Raw genomic sequence first — 24,259 nt, 5'->3', positions numbered from 1 at the left:
CTGGGATCTATGTAACATGTTCGCAGAAAAAAGAATGAGTAAATTTACTGTTAAAACAAACCTACCCAAAAACTGAGAAGGAAAGAGACAGAGAGAGAACTATAGTGTATTAACTCAAAATCTGCTGGCCCCCAACAGAGCATGTCCTAATACAATGACACTCCTACCACACAAACAGCAGCTGAACTGACTTCCACCATCTTCCGTCATGTGTTTAAATAGATGAATGCTTGGGGGCTGGGGCTGATGACGGCATCTATTTCAAGGGCCTTACGTTACAGTTTTCACAGCAAGGCAGCTAGCAGGTTGCAAGACACGTCTGGCTGTCGCTGGCAGCAACGCCGAAGAGGATGCTTAGGTTTAAATTATTGCCCAAGTCACAGTGAATCCCATTAGTCTTTGTCAGAATGCAGTAATTCATCAGTCATTAGTGAGTAACAGCTCAGTTTCCTCTTGGAGAGGAACAATGTTCATTCTATGCTCAAATAAATGCTTGTTGAGATGGATTATAATGAACAACCCGCTTTAGAAACATCTATATTAGCAACAATTTTTAACTCAATAAAAATGAATTCTACAAATAAGCCTTCAGCAGAACAGATGGACTTAAACAACAGCTTCACTCAGCACCTTTACTTGGGAGTAGGGTTGTTTATACAGTATCTTTGAACATGAGAGATCAGCTGTTAAAAAGGAAACACTAAAATACTACGAGAAACAGCTGGCATAATAGTTACAAGTCCTTTGAGCCCGAAAGCTGTACCATATAATTCTGCAACTAGCAGGCAGCACTCAGGACACATGCTCTAACAGCTCTGTTCTGATGAGCAGATAAATCATTTACATTTTTCACACTTCATGATCTCAGATATAAAAAATATCTAAAACCAATCAGTATCATTTAGCATCTTAATCCATGTGATCTCATTATTGTTTGACATATAAACTAAACGGACTTTGAATAGAATTAAGAATGTTTAATGAACTAATACAAGTAGTGAATATAAAACTCAAACGTATAGTCACTCTTGTAAGCATAGCTCGTAACTTTTCCCATTTTAGATTGTTTTAAAATTCTTTGCATACTCTGAATTCAAACTTACTTCAAGTTTCAACTTATTCTGAAATGTCCCAACTTTCCATTACAAAGTAAAACAACAAACCACATTTCTTAAATCAGACACTTTCGTGAATGCTTTTAACTATTTCTGTTTCCCCAAACAAAAAGGACACTACTATGACTAATGAGCAATTTTAGGCACATTTCATTCAACACCCTCATTCTAAAATTAGCACAGAGGAGACAGACTATAAAAGTGTCTGGAACTCTCTTTTCAGATCAGCAACATTTACGAATCTGAGGAACCCCAGCATTTGTGTCTACACCATGACATCGCCATCACAGTTTCACCAAATATGAGTTCAAGTTTAGCTGAGGGACAGAAAGAAAGGGGAAGAAAAACTTTAAGGAAATAGGGAAGAAGAGCTGACAGTTAACAAATGCCATCAAATGAGAATTTTCATGCTACAGCATGAGTGGAAGCAAGCAGTATTAGGCAATTCATTTTAATGAGCACAACCATGGCAAACCACCTGGCAAACAGCTCAGACAAAGCAAAAGAGGATTGCAATCAACAAATACTTGTTGCTCCAATATTAAGTTTAAAAGCCATAATTTAGAAATATGAATGTAAATAACTCAAGCTCCTAGTACTGCAAATGAAAATCACTGGGTGTGTTCTTAGAAAATTTGAATTCTCCATTTTTTGCACTGAATACTAATCTAGAAATGTACTCATTTAACACTTCAAATACATCTTACTGTGTATATGTGTGCGTATTACTCTTGCTACAGCAGGGGTGTGGAGGCTGGAAGACAACGTGTGAGAAGCAGTTCTCTCCTTCCTGCCTGTCAGTCCCGGAGATCACACTCAAACTGTCAGCTTTGGCAGCAAGTTCCCTTACTTGCTGATCCATCTCCATTTCCCACTTTTTAAAGTTATTTGAAATGAGCACACCTGCATTCCATACGCTCTAGTAGACAAAAAGGCAGAAAACCCGAGGGCAGTATGATATAAATAATAACCAGCAGTCTACACATGACAATCCAGCATTGACAGTATAAAAATCCTTGCCCTTCTGCCAGGCATGGTGGCACATGCCTTTAATCCCAGCACTTGGGAGCTAGAGGCAGGAGGATCTCGGAGTTCAAGGTCAGTTTGGTCTACATACGGAGTTTAGGACAGCCAGGACTGTGTAGAGAGACCTTGTCTTAAAAAAGAAAAAAAAAAATCCTGATCGTCTACAATTTGTAAGAGAAAAATGAGAGTTTTAAGAATGGTTTGTCTAAGATCTCACTGCAGCTCATGCTACACACTCTCCTCCAGGCTCCAAGGCAGAAAGGGAGACAAGAACATTAGAAAGATGCTGTCACTGCTCGGTTCTTCAAGTGTGTCACAGATACAATCTAAGTCCTCAAAAAGGCTGCTCTTTTAACTATAGTTGAGTTCCTAAGCAAGTGTTTAAGTCATTTCAGAACAAGTCCAGAGATTACTAAACTGAGGTCTCACACAGTCTACCCCTTTGCTTTCTCATATGGTCTAAATCAGTCCACAGCTTTCTCCACCAATGCCTTAAACTTTCAAAGTACAAACAGATTCTTCACGTAAAAGCAAACTATTATTGTGGAGACTTCTCTAGTCCAAATTGCTGAAAAATCAGAGATCTGTAAGCTCTAAATAAAAATTGTTCTCATGCATAAAGTAGAATTGAAAACATTGTATAACATATACGTAAGTATTAAATTACTGCTTAGTGGTAAACTGATGGTGTAATTTAAAAATGTGTGCTCATTAGATTGCCACAAATCTCTTACTCTTAGTAATTTCAATAAATTATGTCTCTTTTCTTAGGATACCAGATAGGCTTTTCAAGCAATTATTAATAACTGATGAGTTTTGCTTTGGAATTAGCTTTTTTAGATTAGAATTTGAAGTCCACCCCTCTTTTCTTTCTTTCTTTTTTAAATAAATTTTATTTCTTTTAGACAGAGTTTCACTATGTAGCCCCCCTGGCTGACTTTGAACTCTGAGAGATCCACAGGCCTTTATCTCCTGAGTGCTGGGACTAAAGACAAGGGCCAATATACTTAAATGTTACTTTAGTTTTTAGATTATAAAATGTGACCCTGGTAATATAAAATTTGGTGGAGATAGTTGCTGAATATTTACAGTAAAGTTAGATTAACTTCTCTATTAACCAAATTCCATAGGAATTGAACAGGAGTATTTTAACATAGTCCCCAATCAAAGGCTTACAATTGTTAATGAGACTACCTGCGATAGGTAGGGACTTTTCAACTGTAGAAAAGCTTAAATCTCCCATTATACTGTCTTATATTATATTACAAATGGGAAATGTGCAATACTTTGTATAATTCTAGTTGAAAAAGTATTTACAAACATTAGTGTCTACTAGTTCTTGAAGCAAGCACAGCAATGTCTGGTGTCTCTCAGGGCTGCCTCGGCCTCCAGGGCATGGCACTCTAAAGAGTCCTCCCACTGGTCACTATGCCTAGCAATACCTAAGCTGGAGGAGGGCGAGAAACCCAGTTACATGTCCGCCTGTTTCACCTTTCTCTTCATCATACTCTTGCTATAAAAGTAAATATACAGCACAGCCAATGTCTTATAAAAGTGAAAGTGAGTATTTATTTTTTTGACAGCTAATAGACCTAAATGTGGCTAGCAGATCTAAAACTTACAGACTTAAGGTTTGTTTCTAACTTCAAAAACAATACTATAAACAATAAATCAGATAATTCAAGGTCTTCAGGGAATTGTAAAAAATATTTTATATACATCAGTTAAGAAGGCTCAAAAATATTATTATGCAAAGAAATACCCAAGATGGAATACCATTTTTGGTGAAGGCATTCTATCCCTCTCCATACCAGGCCATATTATCACTGACTTAGAAACCACAAAGGTATAGTAAATCTGCACTGTTACGCCCTCAAATAGGAGTATTTTAAGGTATTGCATATCTAGAGTGGATCAGAGGCTATTCAAGTGCCTTAAAATGGAATCAAACATTATAATTAAGACAAATATTCTATAATACTTTCTAATTTAGCTTGTTTTCTCAAGATATGTATATATTATGACTGTATTATCAGTATTTATAAGGTGACTTTGTTAAGTCACATTTTGAGTATTTGTTTCATTTTATAGTAGCAATCAAGTTGGTATAAACCACAAGTAACCATAATAAACCAAATATATCATAAATTTTCGTATTAGAGAAAATGCAGAAGGTTGTTTCAATTATACCATTTGTTTATAGGTGTGTGTGTCTAAGTGTGATTTTTTTTCCCCAATGGATTTTGAAATGCATTATAATCATACCTGGTATCCCTGAGTGCTCCAGTCACTCATAAAATGACTTTAGGGCACACATGCTCTTCCCTGACTATTGATTTTAGAATTACAAAGCAAGAGCCACAAAAGACCAAGGACAGTACAAATAATCCTGAGCAAAGAGAACAATGCCGGAGGGATGCCCATTCTAGACCACAAGCTACATCGCAGAGCCACAGTAGTAAAAACAATATGGCATGGGCACAAAGGGAGACACACAGACCAATAGAACAAAACAAAAGACCCAAACATGAGGACATATAATTGCAGCCACGTAATATTTGACAAATATGCCCCAAACAGCTCTCTACTTGAGTATAAGACCTGCTCAACAAGAGGAACACCATGCTTGGTACTGGAAACATTGCCCACTACTCACAGCTAGTGAAGTCATGATCTTGGAGAAAATCCTACAACCACTACTTTGCTAAACCACTGAATCTCTAACTACATTTTAAATATTTGTCCTATGCCCACAGGTAAGTGTAGTTCTTACCTCTTATCAAGGAAATGTCTCTATGCAATGGATCAAGACCATTATAGAAAACTACAACGGTCAAAATGCAGAGCTGCAGAGCCTAGTCTCAAATGATATGTCTACAACACAACTTCTACACCTAAGCCTAAAGGAGCATTTCATAAGATAGGGATGAAAGATTGTAAAAACCAGAGGAACAGGGAATTTGCTCTGAGACTGTCTCCTAGAAATATGAGAAGCTACATGCATGAAGTCTTACCAACATGACAGCTTAAACATGACCTAAGACAACAACAGACACTATTAACAGCACAAAGGGAAAGTTCGTAAGGCTTCAACCCTAGACAAAAAACTATAGGCAACTAAGGAATGCTGAGGCTGGAGAAACAGTCTTCCCAAGGAAGAGTAGACAAACTGACTACTCAATACCCCAAGTATCATTCTACAGATTGAGCAAGTTGTATTTATATATTCAGGAACAAATAACACACCACTATCACCACCACTAACACCAATATTTGAAAGGAAGAGGCTGTGAATTTGAACTGGCAAGGAGGGGATATATGGGAGAATTTGAAGGGAGGAAAAGAAAAGGAGAGAAATGATGTGGTGGCATTATAATCTCAAGAAAAAACTTATTTAAAAACAAGTCTGAACAAAATTTGCTTTCTAAACTACTCAGACTCTCATTCCCCATTTTAAACCAGGGAAGGCTGTTGCTCCTTTTATGTAATTTTTAGGTATTTTACCTATTCATATTCAACAAATGATGTTTTTGATGAAATGCACAAGTTAGATATTTTAACACCAGCTGAAACAGATGACCTCCCACTGCCAGGATAGTTTTGCAAACATAATCCCATCTGGGCATCTGAGAAGGGGAAAGGAGAGAGAAGAACCAGATCAAAACTTGGGGCAGCAACCATGTCAAGATGAAGCAAAGATCTCCTTTCTAGGCACTGGCCATCAGAAACTCATTGAAGTGGATGATGAACATAAGTTTCATATTTTCTACAAGATGTGCACGGCCACAGAAGTAGCTGCTGATGCTCTGGGCGAAGAGCAGAAGGGTCATGCGGTCTGCATTAGTGGTGGGAATGACAAAGTTCTCCCCTGATGAAGCAGTGTCTTGACCCATGTCAGAGTGTGCCTGCTGTTGAGTAAAGCACATTCTTGTTATAGACCAAGGAGGACTGGAAAGAGGAAGCACAGATCTGTTCATGTAGATGTTCATGGATATGCCTTGTGGATGCCAATCTCTGTGTTCTCAACTTGGTTAATGTAAAAAGGGGAGAGAAGCATATTCCTGGTCTGTAGAACTAATGTGCTTGGTGGATGGGGACCAAAAGAACTAGCAGAATCTAAAAGATTTTCAATTTCTCTAAAGAGGATGACGTCTGTCAAAATGCTGCCATACAGCCTTAAACAAAGAAGGCAAGAATCCTAGGACCAAAGCACCCTAGACTCATCCTGTTACTCTATTTGTGCTGCAACACACAAAGGCTAATGCACTGCTCTGAAGAAACAGTGCACTAAGAAAAACAAAGAGGAGGCTGCAGAATGTGCTAAACTTTTGGCCCAGAGAATGAAGGAAGCCAAAGGAAACATCAGGAACAGACTGCCAAGAGACATAGGCTGTCCTCACTGAGAGCTTCTGAGTCCAGTCAAAAGTAAGTCTTTAAGGGTAACAAATAAACTGTTAGACCTCGAAGAAAAAAAGTTAAAACTTGGGGGTAAAGTCAAGTTTGAGATCTATCTTACCTTCTTTATTAAAGTAGTGGAAGGAAAAACATCCAGAAAACTTAAAACAATCCAATAATACCTCACCCATTTCTGTTTCTTCAAACAAAAGAATCTATTGCAAGTCACTGGAAGCTAGACAGTGGTGACACACACTTTTCCCAGCACTCCAAAGACAGAAGCAGGCACATCTCTGAGTTCCAGGCCAGCCTGGTCTACAGAGCAAGTTCCAGGACAACCAGAGCTACACAGCGAAACTCTGTCTTGAAAAACAAAACAAAACCCCCAAAAACCAAAAACCAAGTCACCGGCTGAAAAGGAGAAAGGATCATGCTTTCAAAACTCAAGTGTCAAGGGAAGGCACTTAAGAAAAGCCCACTGCTACTTCTAATAGCCCATTTCAACTTATCAGTGCACAATGTAACAAGCAAATGTATTAAGCAGTTATAGTATGAATGTCCTAAGTATGGGTGAGAACCTTCTCATCTGTACTGACACTGCCTAGGGAGAGGCGGCAGCACCTCAAAAGAAATGTATAAGCAGTAAAATGTCACCAGCACTCCATTGATGAGCAGCTCTTAGTGGTGTCCTACTTGGTATAAGAACAAGACTTGGCTACAGCTCCCTCTGCAGGGCAGAGGACAGTGGAAAATAGAAGGGAGGGTTACTATACCAAAATTTGCCAACAAATCAGCCCCAGGAATGAGACAAGGTATGGAACTTGTACACTCTCACAGTGTATGAAACAACAACAACAACAAAAAAAGCAGCATCTCCCCAGGACTTCCCGGCTTCAGCACTGCTAACCTTTCAGACTAGATCTTCCCAGCAGGCTGTCTAGGCCTTACATACGTTAGGTGCAGCTAACCTCTGGCCATTGCACAACACTAGCTCTTGCCTATCTAGATGATTATTATGTTTCTTCTTTCTTTCCCATTGTTTTGTCTGCCCTTTAGACTTAGAGACCTAACTTCAGGTTAAATTGTTACTTGTCTAAATTTTCTGATTTTGTAATATGTTCAAGGATAATACAACTCTATGTAAATTTAAATGTTGCCATTTTGGGGGCAGTATATTATACCTATCAGTATGGAAATAAAATAATCACAAATACTTTGTTAATTTCTAAAGAAGCCATCAATCAATAAAAATTTCTACATGAGAGATGAGTTAACAATATCTGAAGTGGTGACAATGTTAAAAAATAGGATATCACTTTGAATATTAAAGAAAATTAGTTTTATATAGACAAAATAGCCCATAAAACTATAATTTGTATTTTTGGGACCCGAGTTTCTAGCTATGAGAGATATTCAATGATTTACTCATCTAATAACCTATTTATTAAACAGTATGTTCAGTGTGGAAAGTACTAAGTACTATGGAGACAGTTACTACTGACAGAATCAATAACAATTAATAAATACATAGTCCTTATCCCTTAGAGTTGAGTTCAGACAGAAAAAATTAGGTGTTCAACTACAGTTGAAGCACACTAAATAAGTACTATCATGGGCAAAAGTACAGAATGCCAAAGAATCCATCCAAATCACACATGTGAAAAATATCATCTCTATGAAAAGTCATGAGATGAAGGAAAATCTTTAGTTTATTGAACACAGGGAGAAATGACAATTTTTATAAAAATCTACCTTTATTTTACTTATCTTGTGCCGTGTGTGTACACCTTCATGTGTGGAGAACAGACAACAACCTTTGGAAGTCTGTTCTTCTTCCACCATATAGGTCCTAGGAATTGATCTTAGGTCATTAGGCTGAACCGGAAGCGCCTTGACCTGCTAAGTCACCTCAATGGCCCAAATGATCATTTTAAGAAATTATGTCGGAGAGGTGGCTCAGAGGTTAAGAGCACTGCTTGCTCTTCCAAAAGTCCTGAGTTCAGTTCCCAGCAACCCATCCATCTCACAGATGGTTTTGAGTTCCCAGCTCACAACCATCTGTAATGAGATCTGGTGCCATCTTCTGTCTTGCAGGGATATGTGCAGGCAGAACACTGTACACATAATAAATAAATAAATCTTTGGGAAAAAAAAAGAAATGCCATTTAAGTTGGTCTTAAAAATGGTGGCTTTTAACATTGGGCTTCTGTTTCTGTTTAAAATGATGCTGTGTTTTGATTGTGGTCTGAAGCTTTGAAGCACTACTTGGCATCTCCTCCCTTCCTTGGAGGTCTCATCATTTAAGCATGACAGATTTGATAGTGTTGGTAAGGTGAGGTCTTGCTTGTCTCCACTAGGTCATCTTCATATGAATCCAGTGGTTATAAGGTTTTGTTTTAGGGGTATTCTTTCATTTTTTTTTAATAACGGTTTTTAGCTGATGTTCATGAGAGAATGAATCCTTAGAACTGTGCCACTAGGTGAAAGGAAATCCTATCTAAGAGTGTGTTTCTTTACCATGTCATACCATCCACTGGGCCCTCTGCTGGAAAAGTAGAATCAAGTCTCAAATAATGCCTTTTCAATCATATCCTCTAGTATTATAGGTGTAGGACAGCACTGTATCATACCTCTGTGAATGTAAAATAGCTTGTACCTGCTTTATGATACAGAGTAGTGACTGGGCTTTATCAGAGCTGTTTTTTAATGATGTTGCTCAAAATGTTTTCTTTCCAGATGATGATTGAGAAACTAATTAAAAAAAAAATGGTGCCAGGTACCACAAGAGTAACAGGACTGTGCTGTTTTCTGGGGGTTTGTTTTTTTACTTACTTTCTTTTTTTTTTAATGAAGTGTGCTGGATGTCTCTACAATTTTGTTCAAGTGACGGCAGAACCTGGCAAAGCTGTTGCTGCTATTGATGCATAACATACTGCAATTATTGGTCATTTTTTTAAATATAAATGTAACTATATATATACACACATATATAACATTTGAATTTTTGGAAACTAGCTGTGCTGTCAACTTTGGAAAAAAGTATCCTAGTTTACCGTGTTGAGTTGGCATTGTATAGAAATTAACAGCCATATTGGTCTAGAAATGTTGAACTTAAATTTTTTTTTCCATTTGTACAGGGGTAATGCACTGTATTAAATATGTAAGGTCTTATCTATGTGGGTTTGATTAAAAAAACTAATAAAGTATTCTCTAAATGACAAATAAATGGTGGCTTTTATTCATCTATGAAAGGTCCACTATCAGATAGAAAAGCATTTACCAATTGACACACTGAAGCATCATGTATGAACAGGATATAAAACATAGTCTGTGTACCTTCCTCTTAACATACTAGCAGCAGAACCAACAGTTGTCCTAGCGATTTTGTTTCTGGCAAGGTACTCTATAAATGGCAAGCCTTGCCTGGTTTCAACTCTCTGCTCTTCAGGTTAGGATGATGCTGTGCGGCAGCTTTCTTCTTCCAGCTGCGTGCCCACTGGCTCCCCAAAGCACAGCTGGACAGGGGGGAGGGAGCCAAGGACAGCAAAGGTTTCAAGCAGCTGTAGCCTCTTTCTGCTATAACTTCGGCTCTCACGTCCTACAGAAGACTAGGTAAACATGGAGGTGGTGTTCTCCCTTAGGTGAAGAATGTTATTTCCTTTTTACTTGACTCTTGCTGCTGGAGATGTGAAATTACATTTGCAAGTTGGTTTCAGTGTGGCAGTATATAGTTTTCTACTGGTCTCCCTGGGTACTGTGTGTGAGGTATCTATTTTCAGATCATATGAAAATTGGAGCAAGAAGCATTTAAAAGTACCAGGATCATTAATCCAGTTCCACAGCTGTTACACCAACACAGGTGGTCTATGATACCTGATATGACGATCTCAGGGACATCCAGAATGTTGCCAAATGAAGCGGTTTTACGGTGGCCCCGTTTAGGCTTGGAATAGGCTGAAAAAACACACATGTACAGTATACATGCAAACAACCACAAACAGTAACACAGGAAATGACTGCAAAACAGAACAGTTCTGAAATAGTCATGTTAATTACAACTCATGCAAAATGGCATGCAGAACTATCTAACTTTTCATCCATGCTTAGGAAGGTGCCGTTAAAGAGCAAAAAACAGTCTAGGAAGTTTTACACACTGGTTTTAATTAGCAGGAAAAAAAAAAAACAACAACACCCAACAACAAATACAGACAGACAAAGCTGCAGGACAATGGAGAAGCTAAATTTCCAATGTGTTCTTAGAAACAGTCTACCTAAGTAAAATCAATGGCATGAGGTGAAGGTAGAACGATGGATGGGAAGAAGGAGAGTGGAGTTAGTAGGTCAGCTGCCAGATTTGTGCTAATGACACAAATGGGAAGAGATAGCTCTTTAAATTAGGTGTTTCTCGGAATGTGCTATAAATTAAAATTCTGTGATTAAACAATAGTTATCAAATCAAAGCATAAAATGTATGTTTCCCTAAGTACTTCTACATTATTTCTAATAAACTGAACATTAATAGCTTTCAAGTTTAAGGTATATAGTTGTTAAATATGAAGGCTGTCAAAAGCTGGAATATGAACCTTTCAAAGTAAGACAATTCATTATAAAATTCAAAGAATGTATTGTCCTATATTTAGGTAGAGAGGACAAAGTAATTTATTTGTATATGATTATCCTTGAACTGGAAAAAATTCATTCCTTTAATATGTAATTACAAACCTGTAACTGACTAGAAAAATAGACTTAGCAAAAACATAAACTATTATCCTAACATTACTTCCTCTTTTAGGGCAGAATCAATATTGTGTGTCTATTTTGAACGACACCTGTGAAGTGGAAAGGTTTTCCCAAAGTGTTGGGGGTATGTCTCTGTCCACAGAGACAACTGTGCTTCATGGGGGCCAGTAGATGGTCACTGACCTCTTCTTAGCTTGACACTTTCTGACAATTTACCGGGGCAGAGACAGCTAGTTCCCTGCTAATAATCTCTAGTCTTTTCTTTTCCTTAGCAATGGACCCTAACTCTGCTAATGCAGCAATGTCAGATATGGATGCAGATCCCTTCTACTAGAGAGACAGAGAGGCCACCTGACCGTGTCACTCTGGCTACTGGCATGTATGTACAAGTTGTCAAACGTCAACAACAGCTTTCATTCTTCTGCTATCTCTTCTGTCATGCCATCAGAATTGTGGAAGTGATGGATGGCGTGAACTGTAACAGCCATTTTGGACCACAAGGTAACCTTGAGAACGGAGTTAAACAATACAGACTATGACATGGAGACACAGAAAACCAGCTGCCTAATGACCATGGGGCATGTCTAGACTTGTCTATGTGTGATCAGAGCTTATGTGTTCAGACACCGTTAATTTCAGATATTCTTTCCTGTCTAGAGGCTTTTAGTGCAGGTTGATAAACTCAGTGATTGTGATTAGTTTGGACAAATACAGTACAGTTCATCTGGATGCCACTTTCTACAAAAAGAACACACACAATCAGATTATTTTACTTAGAAAACAACTAAGTTTAAAAAATAAAAAAGTCTGTATCTATAATTAAATGATATGAAGATAGACCAAAATATCCTCTGAGGAGAATTTGTAAGATTTTGTTGTTATTTGTTAACACTTCCACATTCTCCAATACAATGTTTATTTTTATAACTCATTCTTCTCTAACCTTGAAGAATCAGAAATAACTAAATAAGACTCAACTAAATAGACACCACTAAAATGGAACCTGGTTAGAAAAGGTGCTGGTTGACCAGGTGACAAAACACCATTCTTCTTCTTTCTGGCCACTTTGCCTATTGTAACATTTTAAGAGGTGACAAAATGAAATTTAAACACTAGCAAAACCAATGTTTGATGAAACTCCTACTATCTCATTTTACACTAGATAAGCAGACTACAACTAGCTCTGCTATTCTTGCCACTGGCAGGAGATAGGGACCACAACACAGTTCTGGAGCACAATTTCCTGCCATGATTTTTTGTTTCTGGGCTCAGTATAAAAACAGTGGTAAATTACTCAGTCACTGCAAATATTCTGGTATTGGTGGAATTTCAATTTCTTAGAGCTAGTTTATGTTTGAGGAGAAATATATTTGATAAACTCTGTAACTAGGAAGATGCATTTTATAATTCAATTGATTGTTAAGCCTTATTTCTCTGATTTAAAATTCAAGCCAAATATACAAATTTACTGTTGGAAGTTTAGAAAACCTACTATAAACCTGCTATCTGTTTAAAAAGTCCACAGAAGGAACAACCCCGGTAGCCCCACTGAAAACAACGGCGTACCATGGGAAGCATGGGCGTTTCCCTTTGGCCTTGCAGCCCTTTACCTGCAGTCGCAATGATCCTAGCTTCTATCTCAGACATGTCAGCACTCATCCTCTTGCCCTCAGAAGTCGGGGGCAAGCTCTCCACACTGCTTCCACGAGATGCTCCCAAGCTCAGCCGTCCGGATTCACTCTGTTAAAATTATAGGTCAATCTCAATTACTGAAGTTCTTTTTATGTAGAGATCTAGGGCAGCCAAAGAGGAAGATGACAGATGGATTTTTATGACTATGGTACTGTTCTGAAAGAGGGAATTTTATACTGAGAGGGAGCTAACAAAGGAGAGCAAGCTCAGATACATGTCGCTCAAAGTAATCAAACCAACAATGGCCACAATACAATCAACCTGAACAGGATAAAATGGTAGTCTGATGAGAACTCCTTAACTGGCCCACAGAACCAAACTGTATTTCACACTGTTCACAGGACCCTTAGCTAGGGATGGATCACATGGAGGAAGGGGCAGGCACTGGCAAGAGCAACAACCAGCAGAAAGGAAAACAGCTTGTTTGGTAACAAATGGCAGCAAAATTTCATGTCTCTCACCATAAGCTCATTTGTCTGGTGCAGGAAGGAAACTTAGGATTGTTACATACAAGACAAATAATAGACGCCTTTAGCATAATGCTGTGACTACTAGAAAGGTAACCATGCAACTTTATTTTTAATAACAAACCTGTTGCTTTGCCTGGTTTTTCAACAGTTTTGACTCTAAGCGTTTAATAGTATCATTTGTGGCAGGGACTTGTTCCATATTAGTGTCACTTTTATTACTGGTATTTGTAGAAGCGATGTCCATGAATGAGCCTAGGAAAGCAGAAACATTTATGACTTAAGGTTGAGAATGATACCAATGCCTCATTCAATAACTGACAAGATACACATAAAAAAGACTTCCACACCAATGGAGACATCTTAAACAAGCCCACTGTAAATAAAGATTACAGACAACACAATAAAGAACCATCAGTCTTCAAAACAGATGAGACTAATGTAAGGGTTCGCCTGAAGTAGAACAAAGGGTTCACTAGCTGAGATGGGGAGACCAGAGGATGAATGAGTTTGGAGGACCTCCTCAGAACTCAGTTTGGAAAGCATTGTTTGAGTCCCTACTAGAACTCATGTTCTGGATCTATGAGGGTGGAATTCAGATATAAGATGAAACAAATATTCTTTCTCATCTGGTCCCAGGCACTTCAGGAGCCACAGTTTACCATGCAGACATGGCCAAGTCCAAGAACCACACCACAAATAAGAAATCCCCAAACGGCACAGGATGGCATCAAGAAACCCAGCTAAAAAGATACTAATGTCTTAAGGATTGACTTCAAGCTCCTCAGGAACATACACTTTGCCAAAAAGTGCAACAAGAAAGGCTGAAAAAGATGCAGACAAACAAAGCAAAGATGAGTGCACATGCCGAGGTCATTAAGGCCCCTTGTAAGGCCCAAGGTGGTTAAGCCCAAGGTGCCAAAGGGTACCAACCATAAACTTAGTCTTCTTGCTTTCATCGCTCACTCCAAGCTTGGGAAGCAGACTTGAAGCTACATGGCTAAGGGTTGTAGGCGCCACCAACCAAAGCCCAAGGTTTAAACCACGGCTGAGGCTGCAGCTGCAGCTCCAGCTCAGTCTCCCAAAGGTGAAGGTCCCATAGAAAAAGCTTCTATCAGCCAATATGAAGCTAGATGGACTGATGTGATATACCCACACACTATTTACAGATGGTCATTGCCCTAAGCTGTTTTTATAAATAAACATGAGGCAAGCTCTCCTGAGGGAGCGCAGGGGTGGGGGTGGGGGTGGGGGAAGACGGGACAAAGTCCTGGTATTAGAAGAAGTAACCAAGGAGATGGAGATGACTAGCTAAGTGAATAAGCCAATGGCTGAGCTCTTGGCACTCTAGCACTTATAGCTGAGGAAATGTGGAACGACGAGCAAAGGAAGCCAAGAACAAGCTGGGGACAGTCTCAGAGACATAGTTTGTATAGCATTCCCAAAGTCCTGGCTTTCACTTGTTTTGCAAAACAAAATAATAGCAAAACAATAACTACCACACAACCCCTAAGTGACCAGAAATGTAATGTGAAATTCAGATTAGTATTAGGTCCTGCACAGCAACTTTATAGAGTGTAAGGAGAGTGATGAATGCACCCAACATTCATTAGCATCAACTGTGACTATAAAATCACATTCATTTGCTGTAGTTATACAGAGATAACTGGTGACCTCCAGGAGAATAATTCTGCAGTAGTAGTTGTAAGAGAAGTCCAAGTGAAGTTGATGCTAGAGAATGGGAAGAGGGGAGCTAGTGCATCTGAATACACTGTATTTGCTTTGGAAATGCTCCCAGTGGAAAGGCGAAGTAATGAGAGAAGAGAAAGCTATCTCTGCTGGGAAGGGTAGATAGGGCATAATGTACAAGCATAGCGTCTTGCCTCTGACTAGAAACATGGGCAGTCAGTTGTAAAAGACAGAAAACAGAGAAGGTGGGCACTGATCCATGTAGCTACGAAGACTCGGGGAACTTGTAGGAGCCGTCTTCTGATGACTCAAACATCCTTAAACAGAAAACAAGGTCAGACTACCTCCGGGACTAGAAAGACAGTTGAGCTTTTAGGAGAGGAGCTGGGTGACCGCACAGTGGCACTAAGCATTCACCTGAGGACAGTCAGTGTGTGCTGTCCTCAGCCACATTCGGGTCAGGAAGAAGCTGAGAGCCAGTTAGGCCTGGAACTTAGCTAAGCACATGGGAGAGAGGAATGCCACCGAGTAGGATTCCCGATGGATCATCATTGACCAGAATGAAGTGAAGGATGAAGGAAAAAAGAGCCTCCGGGAATTGAGGGTCAGTGAAAAGGTGGCACCATCAAGGACTGAAAATCAGAAGATGAAAAAGAGGAAAAAAACAAAGGGAGTTCTGGAAAAGTTCACTGTGGAATTTAAGGGCAACTCAAAGGTTTTCAGTAAAACTGAATTTAAGCATCATTAGCTTAACAAAAACTTCAAACCAAATCAACCATCTCAAAGTGGGGGAAAGAGACTAATGAAAATATTTATTGGCAAAAGGTGAAATTTTAAAGTGCAGGGTACATACATATTGACATGTACAAGTGTATCTCTAGATGAAATCAAATAAGAAAATGTCATTTATTTTGTAAAGTGCAATTTCTCTAAGTTGAGTGCTAGTTCTACTAATTTTGATAACTTCAAACTACCACTTCTACTTTATATTTCAGGAAACTTCTAATTAAAGCAGTTTCTTGCATAAGTCTCTTTAGAAAAAAACCAAAAAGCAGAACCGAGTTAGTGAAGAAATCTAATGTTCCCAGTAATCTGCAGTCCTGTTTGACTCAGTGGTATCCACAGAGAAACTGCTGGATGTGGTGGCATGTATCTAGTCTGAGAATTCATGAGGTTTTTGAGGCAGGATCACGACTTTGAAGTTGGCCTGAATCATACAGTGAGTTCTGGGCTATCCTGGATTCAAAGTAAAACTTTATCTCAAAAAGATGAAATTAAGAATCACAGCAACATAATATTCAACTTTAGCCCTAACTAAGCAGGAACTCGAGACACGGAAGCAGGTCTTAAATAGCTCTTTAACCTCAGGACCATCATGCAGGAAGCACCTGGCAACTCAAACTGCACTGAATCCAGAGAAATGAGGAATGAATTGCAAACATGGGCATCATTCCTTTTCTCACGACAGACTTCAGGGACAGAGGGGATCCCGACGTTGCGCTGCCGTCGTCCGTTTACCTGTGCTGGTGGCTGAGTTGCTCTGCCCTTCATCAGAGTACTGACAAGGATACTGTAACGGCTCGTCCGCTCCTGGAAAGTACTGTAGTAAAGCAAGCCACAGTTTAAAATGCCTTCAGTACAGGGTAAACCCTGTTACCCAAGGGCACATCGACATCACTGCTCTAATTTAAGGAGCATGAGAGGCAGACACAGCTCTGCTCTCCCTCCCTCAGGTGTGTACCGAATGTGGAGCAACTTCCTTCAGAAAGCTGGCTGTGGACAGTGCCATCTTCCTATGTAAGCACTGAGATGACTTGGAACAGTGACATATACTGAAAACTGTCGCAAGGACTGTTAGTCTGACAACTGGCAGTGAGCACCTCTGAATCACCTTTAGAACCAGTATTTTAAACATTAAGAACATACCTTATGGAAGCCCCCTTATGAACTGGGGACATAATACTGAAATTATTTACCTAACAGTGAAAGCAAAATTTAGGGGAAGATTTTGTTTTTTTTCAAATTAGACAAAATATGGGTGAACAGTTACAATTTGACTTATACAACCTAAAGTTTAGGTGGACAAACTTGAGTCAAAGCTACCACTTATAGCTCTTGTTGAAAAAAATAATCTATTTTCAATAAAGGGAAAAAAAAGCCCTAAAATATTTGAAATAATCCTAAAGTGTTAAGAAAGGTAGAGTAGGGAATTTGATTATCTTTTAAAAGGGTTCTTCTAAATTAATTCCATCAGGCCTAGAAAAGAAGTTGAGCTTTTATTGGCATCTAAAAACATGCAATCAAAAGCCAAAACAGGAGACATTAAAATTACTCAAATACATGTTTCTTAAAATAACTCCCCAGCACACTAGAAATGACTGTATTTTGATGAAAAGCTGACGAACTTAGTTCAGTTCAGCACGTTATTGACCACATTAATCACATGTAGGCACTGAGAAGTTGTAGATACCTACATCTCTCATACACTCTGGTGCCCAGGAACAAAATGCTTATCTATAAACGTTAGTACGGGACAGCGATCCCAGACACCTCATCTAACCATCTTGCCATTACAGAGAGCTAAATATTTTTCTAAAGTAATGTTTTCTCTTCTGATAATATAAGTAATAAATGCCTATTCTAACTTTAAAAGCTAGGAAAGTATAATGCAGAAGTAGTTCCCATTCCTTCACTTTAAAAGCCCATTAAAACTTGGTATATATTGAAGTCCCCGCAAAGCCAAAGCCCCTCAAAAGAAGGATTATACCCGCATCAAGTGAGTCATTATTTTCACAATTTCCTCCATTGAAGGGCGCTGAGAAGGGTCCTTAGACCAACAGCGGGTCATCAAACTCTCAATGGGCTTAGGTAAATTTTTGATCAGTGGGGGTCGAGTACCTATAATTGAAAATTAGAAGAAGAAAAGAATTATCTACCAAAGATCAGTGCAAGATTTTTATAGTTTATTTCCAACAATATCTGAATTAGCATTTGGGGTCTTTTAGTTTACTGCTTATTGTATCTATATATTTTCACAAAGGAAAAACTATACCAAAGTTATATTAAATTTTGTAACACATGGTGATAATAACAGAGAGAACTAAGACTACTTCACTTGGGCTAGGTGTACACCTTTACTCAGTGCTTGTGAGGCAGAGGCTGGCAAAACACATGGCTTCTAGTTTAGCTGGGACTGCAGAGTGAGACTCTGTCCCAAAACCCAAGCTGTACTGTCACAAGCATCCTTTCAACAAACAGCAAAGGCCAAATGCACTAACTAAGCAAAACAAGTAGCTGACTTGAGGGAAGATGAATTTTCAGACTACAAAATTTCAAATGTGTTTGAAAAAAATCTTCCATTTACAGAAAGTGGTCAACCACAGTGTCACACTCACTGACTTTGCTCAGCTGTGGTGTCACACTCAGTCTTCCCTCAACCAGTATAGACTCACTGACTTCCGTAAGCATGGGTCACACTGACGTCCCTCAAGCATGTTGTTGCACACACTAATTGCCTTCATCTACAATGTTATGCTTGCCCACTTTCCTCTGCTGCATTGTTACACTCACTGGTTGGAGTTAACCGTTGTACAGGATGAAAAGTGCCAACTTTTTTTATAATTTATTAAGTCTGCAATAGCATTAGTAAGCTTCCCCCACTCAAGAGTGGCTTCAGATACAGTAAGATTTTCATACGCTAATCAGTCAACAAGTTAGTTCTTTTACCCTGTACCTCATTGCCAATCATTTGCTGAGAAATGACAGACAGAGGAGAAAGCACACTGTCTTGGTCAGGGCTCCTGTATTTTCTACAGTGACACTACAGGATGTAATAAAGTTGGCAGAGGAAATTGATACGAAAGCTAAGATTACTCTGATGGTTTTGTTCGGCTCGTCTACAAACACTTAAAAGAGTTAGACAGGTTGTTTGCTCTTTGATCACCTGTGGACTAATATACAAACATGTACCCTCTGGAATGATTAGAGGCATGTGAAGAAACAGTGATGCTGCAGTTCCTTCATAAAGAGTTTCTTTATCAAAGAAAATGTGAAGCACCTATTAGTGAGGAAGATACCCTAACACATCTGTGAACAGAAGCATCACTGGAGGTCAGAGACATAAAACTGTGCCCATTAAATCACTATGATGAAAAGTAGGAGCACCTGAATCAGAAGGACCTGCATTTGGACCCCAGCTCCATCACTTACTACTTAGGATGTTAGTACATGTAAGTACTGTTGAGAATATACAAATAAAACGTGAGAAGCACTGAATGTTGTGTCCCTTTGAGCTCAAATAATAAATTACCAGCAGTTTTGCGTTTTCTCCTTGATGAGAGACTTGTTTCCCCAGGACAGAAGGGGACTAGCTTCCCAACTATCTTAAAGATATGAGAGATCTCATTTACCTACTTTCCTGTAATGCTTCTCTATCCCCGAGAGAGACTAAAGGTGCTGGCTAAGTACTGATAGTCTTTTCCTAATATCTGATGTTGGCAGCCTCAGCCCTATGCAGAGGAGTCTAAATTCTCCCCATCAGAACAGGAGACAAAGAAAGGTATGGAGAGTGCTAAGGGAAGGTGATCTGGTATACATGGTCTACATTTCAATGTCAGGTATACATGGTCTACATTTCAATGTCAGGTATACATGGTCTACATTTCAATGTCAGGTATACATGGTCTACATTTCAATGTCAGGTATACATGGTCTACATTTCAATGTCAGGTATACATGGTCTACATTTTAGTGTCAGGTGTACATGGTCTACATTTCAGTGTCAGGTGTACATGGTCTACATTTCAATGTCAGGTATACATGGTCTACATTTCAGTGTCAGGTGTACATGGTCTACATTTCAATGTCAGGTGTACATGGTCTACATTTCAATGTCAGGTATACATGGTCTACATTTTAGTGTCAGGTGTACATGGTCTACATTTCAGTGTCATGTGTACACGGTCTACATTTCAATGTCAGGTATACATGGTCTATATTTCAATGTCTGGTATACATGGTCTCTGGGGAAGAGGATGGGAATGGCTTTCCAAATAGGAAATATACAAAATATATTAAAGAAAAATTTCTTTTGACAAACCGTTATGAACAGCCCACATGATTCGGAAAGCTGGGCCACCAATCTCATCAAAGGGTTTCCGGCGTGTTATCACTTCCCAAAGAATAATACCCCAGCTGAAGACATCACACTTTTCACTGTAATTGCTACCTACAAAAAAAGGCAGTGTAATCTTGAGACCTGTTCCATAGAAATCACAGAAACAATTAGTTTCAAAAATTTTAAAGGAATGGGTATTTTGGATAAGAGACTGTCACACACAGAGTTAAGCAATTACTTTCTTAAATTTTTCAAAATACAGTTTAATGAATTAAATATAAACAATATACTCAAAATCTACAGGAGAAAGTCATTTTCTACTTTTTCAACAAAATACATTGGCCTTTCTTCTTCTGTGTGTAGACTGACCTCTTTTATAGACATAGTTAGAAACACCTTTCTATTTCTTTCTGTAAGTTTTCAATTCCTCTTTTAGAACAAGGTTTATTTAACTTTATTTTATGTGTATGAATGATGTTTTGCCTGTATGTATGTCTCTGTACCATGTGTGGCAAAGTAGTCATCAGGCACCCTGGATCTGGAGTTATAGACCTTTGTAAGCCTTCTGTGGGTGCTGGGGATTGAACCTGGGTCTTCTGCAAGAGCAGCAAGGGCTCTTTGCCTCTGAGTTATTGCTCCAGCTCCTCGATTTCCTTTAAGAGTGCTTGCTTGGAGATGGAAGCAAGGGTCGTTTTCATACAAAGCATACGTTCTGTGATTGGACTATATCCCCAGCTCCTGTAATTTGTTACCTTAATACTTCTCCTGCTCTGTGACAGACAGTATTCTTTGCCATCAGAGTAAAGCACTGTTTTAATTTAGTGGCTTCCCCCTTAATATATAGTTAAAATTCTTAATTTAAAAACCACAAAGAAAACTTAAATGATTAAAATTATGAGTGTCAAATGAAAACTAAGCAGATTATGAACAAAACTGTACTACTAAGACAGGATACATCAACATTTTATATATATACACACACCAAACTACCATCATCAACAAAAAATCCATACCCCAATTATTATAATGATAGATCTGCATGCAAAGAAGTACACAATAATATAGAGTTGTCACACATAGCAATCTAATTTAGGCTACAGCTGCTGCCTGATGACACCTTTCAGAAATTTAGAAATTTACATAACCTAATCGTCTAGGCTTTGTTGCCTTCAAAATAGAAATGACAATTACTCTGCATAACAAACCCCTTTGCTTTATTTACTACAATATTGTGCCACTCTAATGCATAGAAAGTGACATCAAATAAGTGACAAAATTACTAGAAATGGGACCTGCATTATCCAGATGAAAGAAAGGCATTATTTAATCTTATGTAATTAAACATCTTTAGTCCAACACTGCTTTTTTGTTTTTTGAGACAGGGTCTCTTTGTGTAGCCCTGGCTGTCCTGGAACTCACTATGTAGACCAGACTGGTCTCAAACTCAAGGAGATCTGCCTACCTCTAGTCCAACAGTTTGTAATTGGCCTTCAAGGAGTAACAGTGCTAATCTAGTGACAAGTTGCATAACATTTCCTTTCTCTGGGGGTGGCTAAACACAAAGCGTCAAAAAAACTTTAAAATTCACCAAAAGAAAGAGAGGGAGGGAGGGAGGGAGGGAGGAAGGGAGGAAGGGAGAGAGAGAGAGAGAGAGAGAGAGAGAGAGAGAGAGAGAGAGAGAGAGAGAAAGAAGCAAAGCTCTACCCAGCGATGATGGCGCACGCCTTTAATCCCAGCACTCTGGAGGCAGAGGCAGGTGGATCTCTGTGATCTGTGAGTTCGAGGCCAGTCTGGTCTACAGAGCAAGTACTTCGACAGCTAGGGCTACACAAAGAAACTCTGTCTTGAAAAACAAAATAAAACAACAACAAAACAAAAAGAAAAGCAAAGCCCCTAAGTAGAGTCTGATTCTTGAATGTGTTTTGAGTATTATGGCATTCATACAAATGGAGATTCACACAAAGCCCATTTCTTTAGCTCAGTGTCTCTCACTTAAAAGAGAACTTGTTTTCAGACAGAAACTTAAATATACGGACTAATCTTAGGATGTCTGAGTGAGCTACGGGGATGTAAAAGAAGCAAATGTTAGCTTACTCTTTACGGGTACCATACCTATACCCACAGTCCTTTTAAGGCATGCCCTTAACCTAAACCTCAGCACTCTTAATTTTTAACTGATAGCAAATCAGTGCAAAGATACAGTTCATTCTCCATATTTAGGCATATACACCCTATTAAAAAGTCTCCATAATCATTGAACCACTGCTCCCAGGGGAAATACAGAACTAGGTTCCTATGTGTCTTTGTCAATTAATCAATATATGTCCTTGTCTCGTGTGTGTTTAAAGACTCTTCCGCTAACACTCCCGTAGTTCATTAGTGTCGAACTCACGGCACTCTTGAGCATGTTGGAGAGGACACCCGCTAACACATATTTTCATGTACCTTACATATTCAAAGCCTTCTTGGACTTAGGCAGCACTACTCCTGGGGATAGTGTGAACAGGAAAATCACCATGACCACCACCAACACAAAAAGGGAAAGCCTGGGTCTAAATAAACTGCAAAAGGGTCCCTTATTCCCCTCATCAGAGAAACAACCACGGACAGTGCTGGGTATGACTCAAAATGTGTACTGTTGTACAAGAGGACCTTACTTCTGGAATAGTTCTGAAAGCGTTTCAACTAAAGGTTAGCAAGTAGACAGCTTCCCAATTATGCAACCTGTGAACAATGAGGATTGGCTGTACATATGTGTGAATCTGCACAGAAAATGCCAATTTAAATTCTGCCATAAAATTTGGAATCTTAGGCTAAAGTCATTTAAGACCCCTTTATGCACTATTCAGAAGTACACTACATATAGTGCTGTCAATGCATCCTGGATTTACATAAATAAGGCAGATTACCAACCATATCATGCTTTTATGATTATACCTTCAAAAACTTCAGGTGCCATCCAAGCAGCACTCCCTTTATTATTGGTCATGTGCGTCTGGATGTCACAAGCTGTACCAAAATCGCAGATTTTCAGAACTGTCCCTCCTGCAACCAGCAGCAAGCTATTGTAAAAGATTCAAAAGTCACAATGTCAGTATTTGATTTTACAGTAAAAGAAGAGATAATTATAGAACTGGAAAAAGCCAAGTTAAACGAATGCTATTATTAAACTTCTATGAAATGCTACTTGGTCACTGAATAATGGCCTAACAGCTTGGAGGAATATCAGGAAAAATTAAATGGTCATAACCTAGAGGACTTGGGGAGATCATCATATTCAAATTTTGATGTCTCCATCGTTAGTCCCATGACGTTTCCTGACCAAACACCCCTTTGGTTCAGCTGGATACAGGTTTAACAGCTTCCTAGAGTGCAGCACTGTAGTGTCCTAGAGTAGGAGTTTAATCACAAACATTTATTTCTAAGAGAACAGCAACATAACATGAAACAAATTATCTAACTGAAGATAAAGTAACAGATCAACACAGAAGGAAACCAATAGTATAGGTTTATGTGTTTTTGCAGTGTAGGAAATTGAACCATGAGACTTGTGTATGCCAGACAAATGCTCTATCACTGAGCTAGACCTCCATACCAATGATTCTTATTTTATGTGTTTATTCAATGATTAATCTCAATACCATTTCTGAATTTAGAATGGTATTGGGGAGGAGGACTATGAGTCGTGTATAGTTACGATAGCCTAAATGCTAGCAATGTTTCAGAACTTCGGCTGCCTAGGTGCTAGGACTCAAATACAACTACCAAAGAGAATCTATTTACTTACAAATTTTACTTTTGATAAGAAACAGAAATAGAGATGGGTCATAAAATGTGCATAACCATACTGGAGTAACTATTCAACAGAAGCAAATGAAAACTTGCTGTAATTATACATCCTATTAACTTCTTGTATGTAATGTTCTACTTAAACTCTAGCTAGAGATTTAGAAAATTCTTTTAATTCAATGTGATTATAATAAGCAAATAAGCCACAATTTACAATGTCATACTACCAA

At 38.7% G+C, this 24,259-nt stretch overlaps 1 protein-coding gene across 2 annotated transcripts in view; it reads right to left on the bottom strand.

Moving 5' to 3' along the window:
- The window catches only part of Map3k7 (mitogen-activated protein kinase kinase kinase 7), a 65,442-nt gene that overhangs the window by 22,528 nt on the left and 18,655 nt on the right, over positions 1–24,259 (bottom strand). Inside the window, exons 6-12 of one of the 2 annotated variants that reach the window (XM_006975285.4) lie at positions 23,178–23,302; positions 20,223–20,351; positions 17,892–18,022; positions 16,643–16,724; positions 13,560–13,690; positions 12,887–13,016; positions 10,410–10,490 (exon numbers count right to left, since the gene is read on the bottom strand). In XM_006975285.4, coding sequence (XP_006975347.1) covers positions 10,410–10,490; positions 12,887–13,016; positions 13,560–13,690; positions 16,643–16,724; positions 17,892–18,022; positions 20,223–20,351; positions 23,178–23,302 — 809 coding nt within the window. The remainder of the gene's footprint in view (positions 1–10,409; positions 10,491–12,886; positions 13,017–13,559; positions 13,691–16,642; positions 16,725–17,891; positions 18,023–20,222; positions 20,352–23,177; positions 23,303–24,259) is intronic. The other variant, XM_006975286.4, reaches the window with a different exon arrangement.

This window comes from Peromyscus maniculatus, chromosome 2 (genome assembly GCF_049852395.1).
Source record: "Peromyscus maniculatus bairdii isolate BWxNUB_F1_BW_parent chromosome 2, HU_Pman_BW_mat_3.1, whole genome shotgun sequence".
NCBI lineage: Eukaryota > Metazoa > Chordata > Mammalia > Rodentia > Cricetidae > Peromyscus > Peromyscus maniculatus.
Note: the sequence above shows the minus strand (reverse complement) of the source record. Positions and strands in the feature narration are given on the sequence as shown.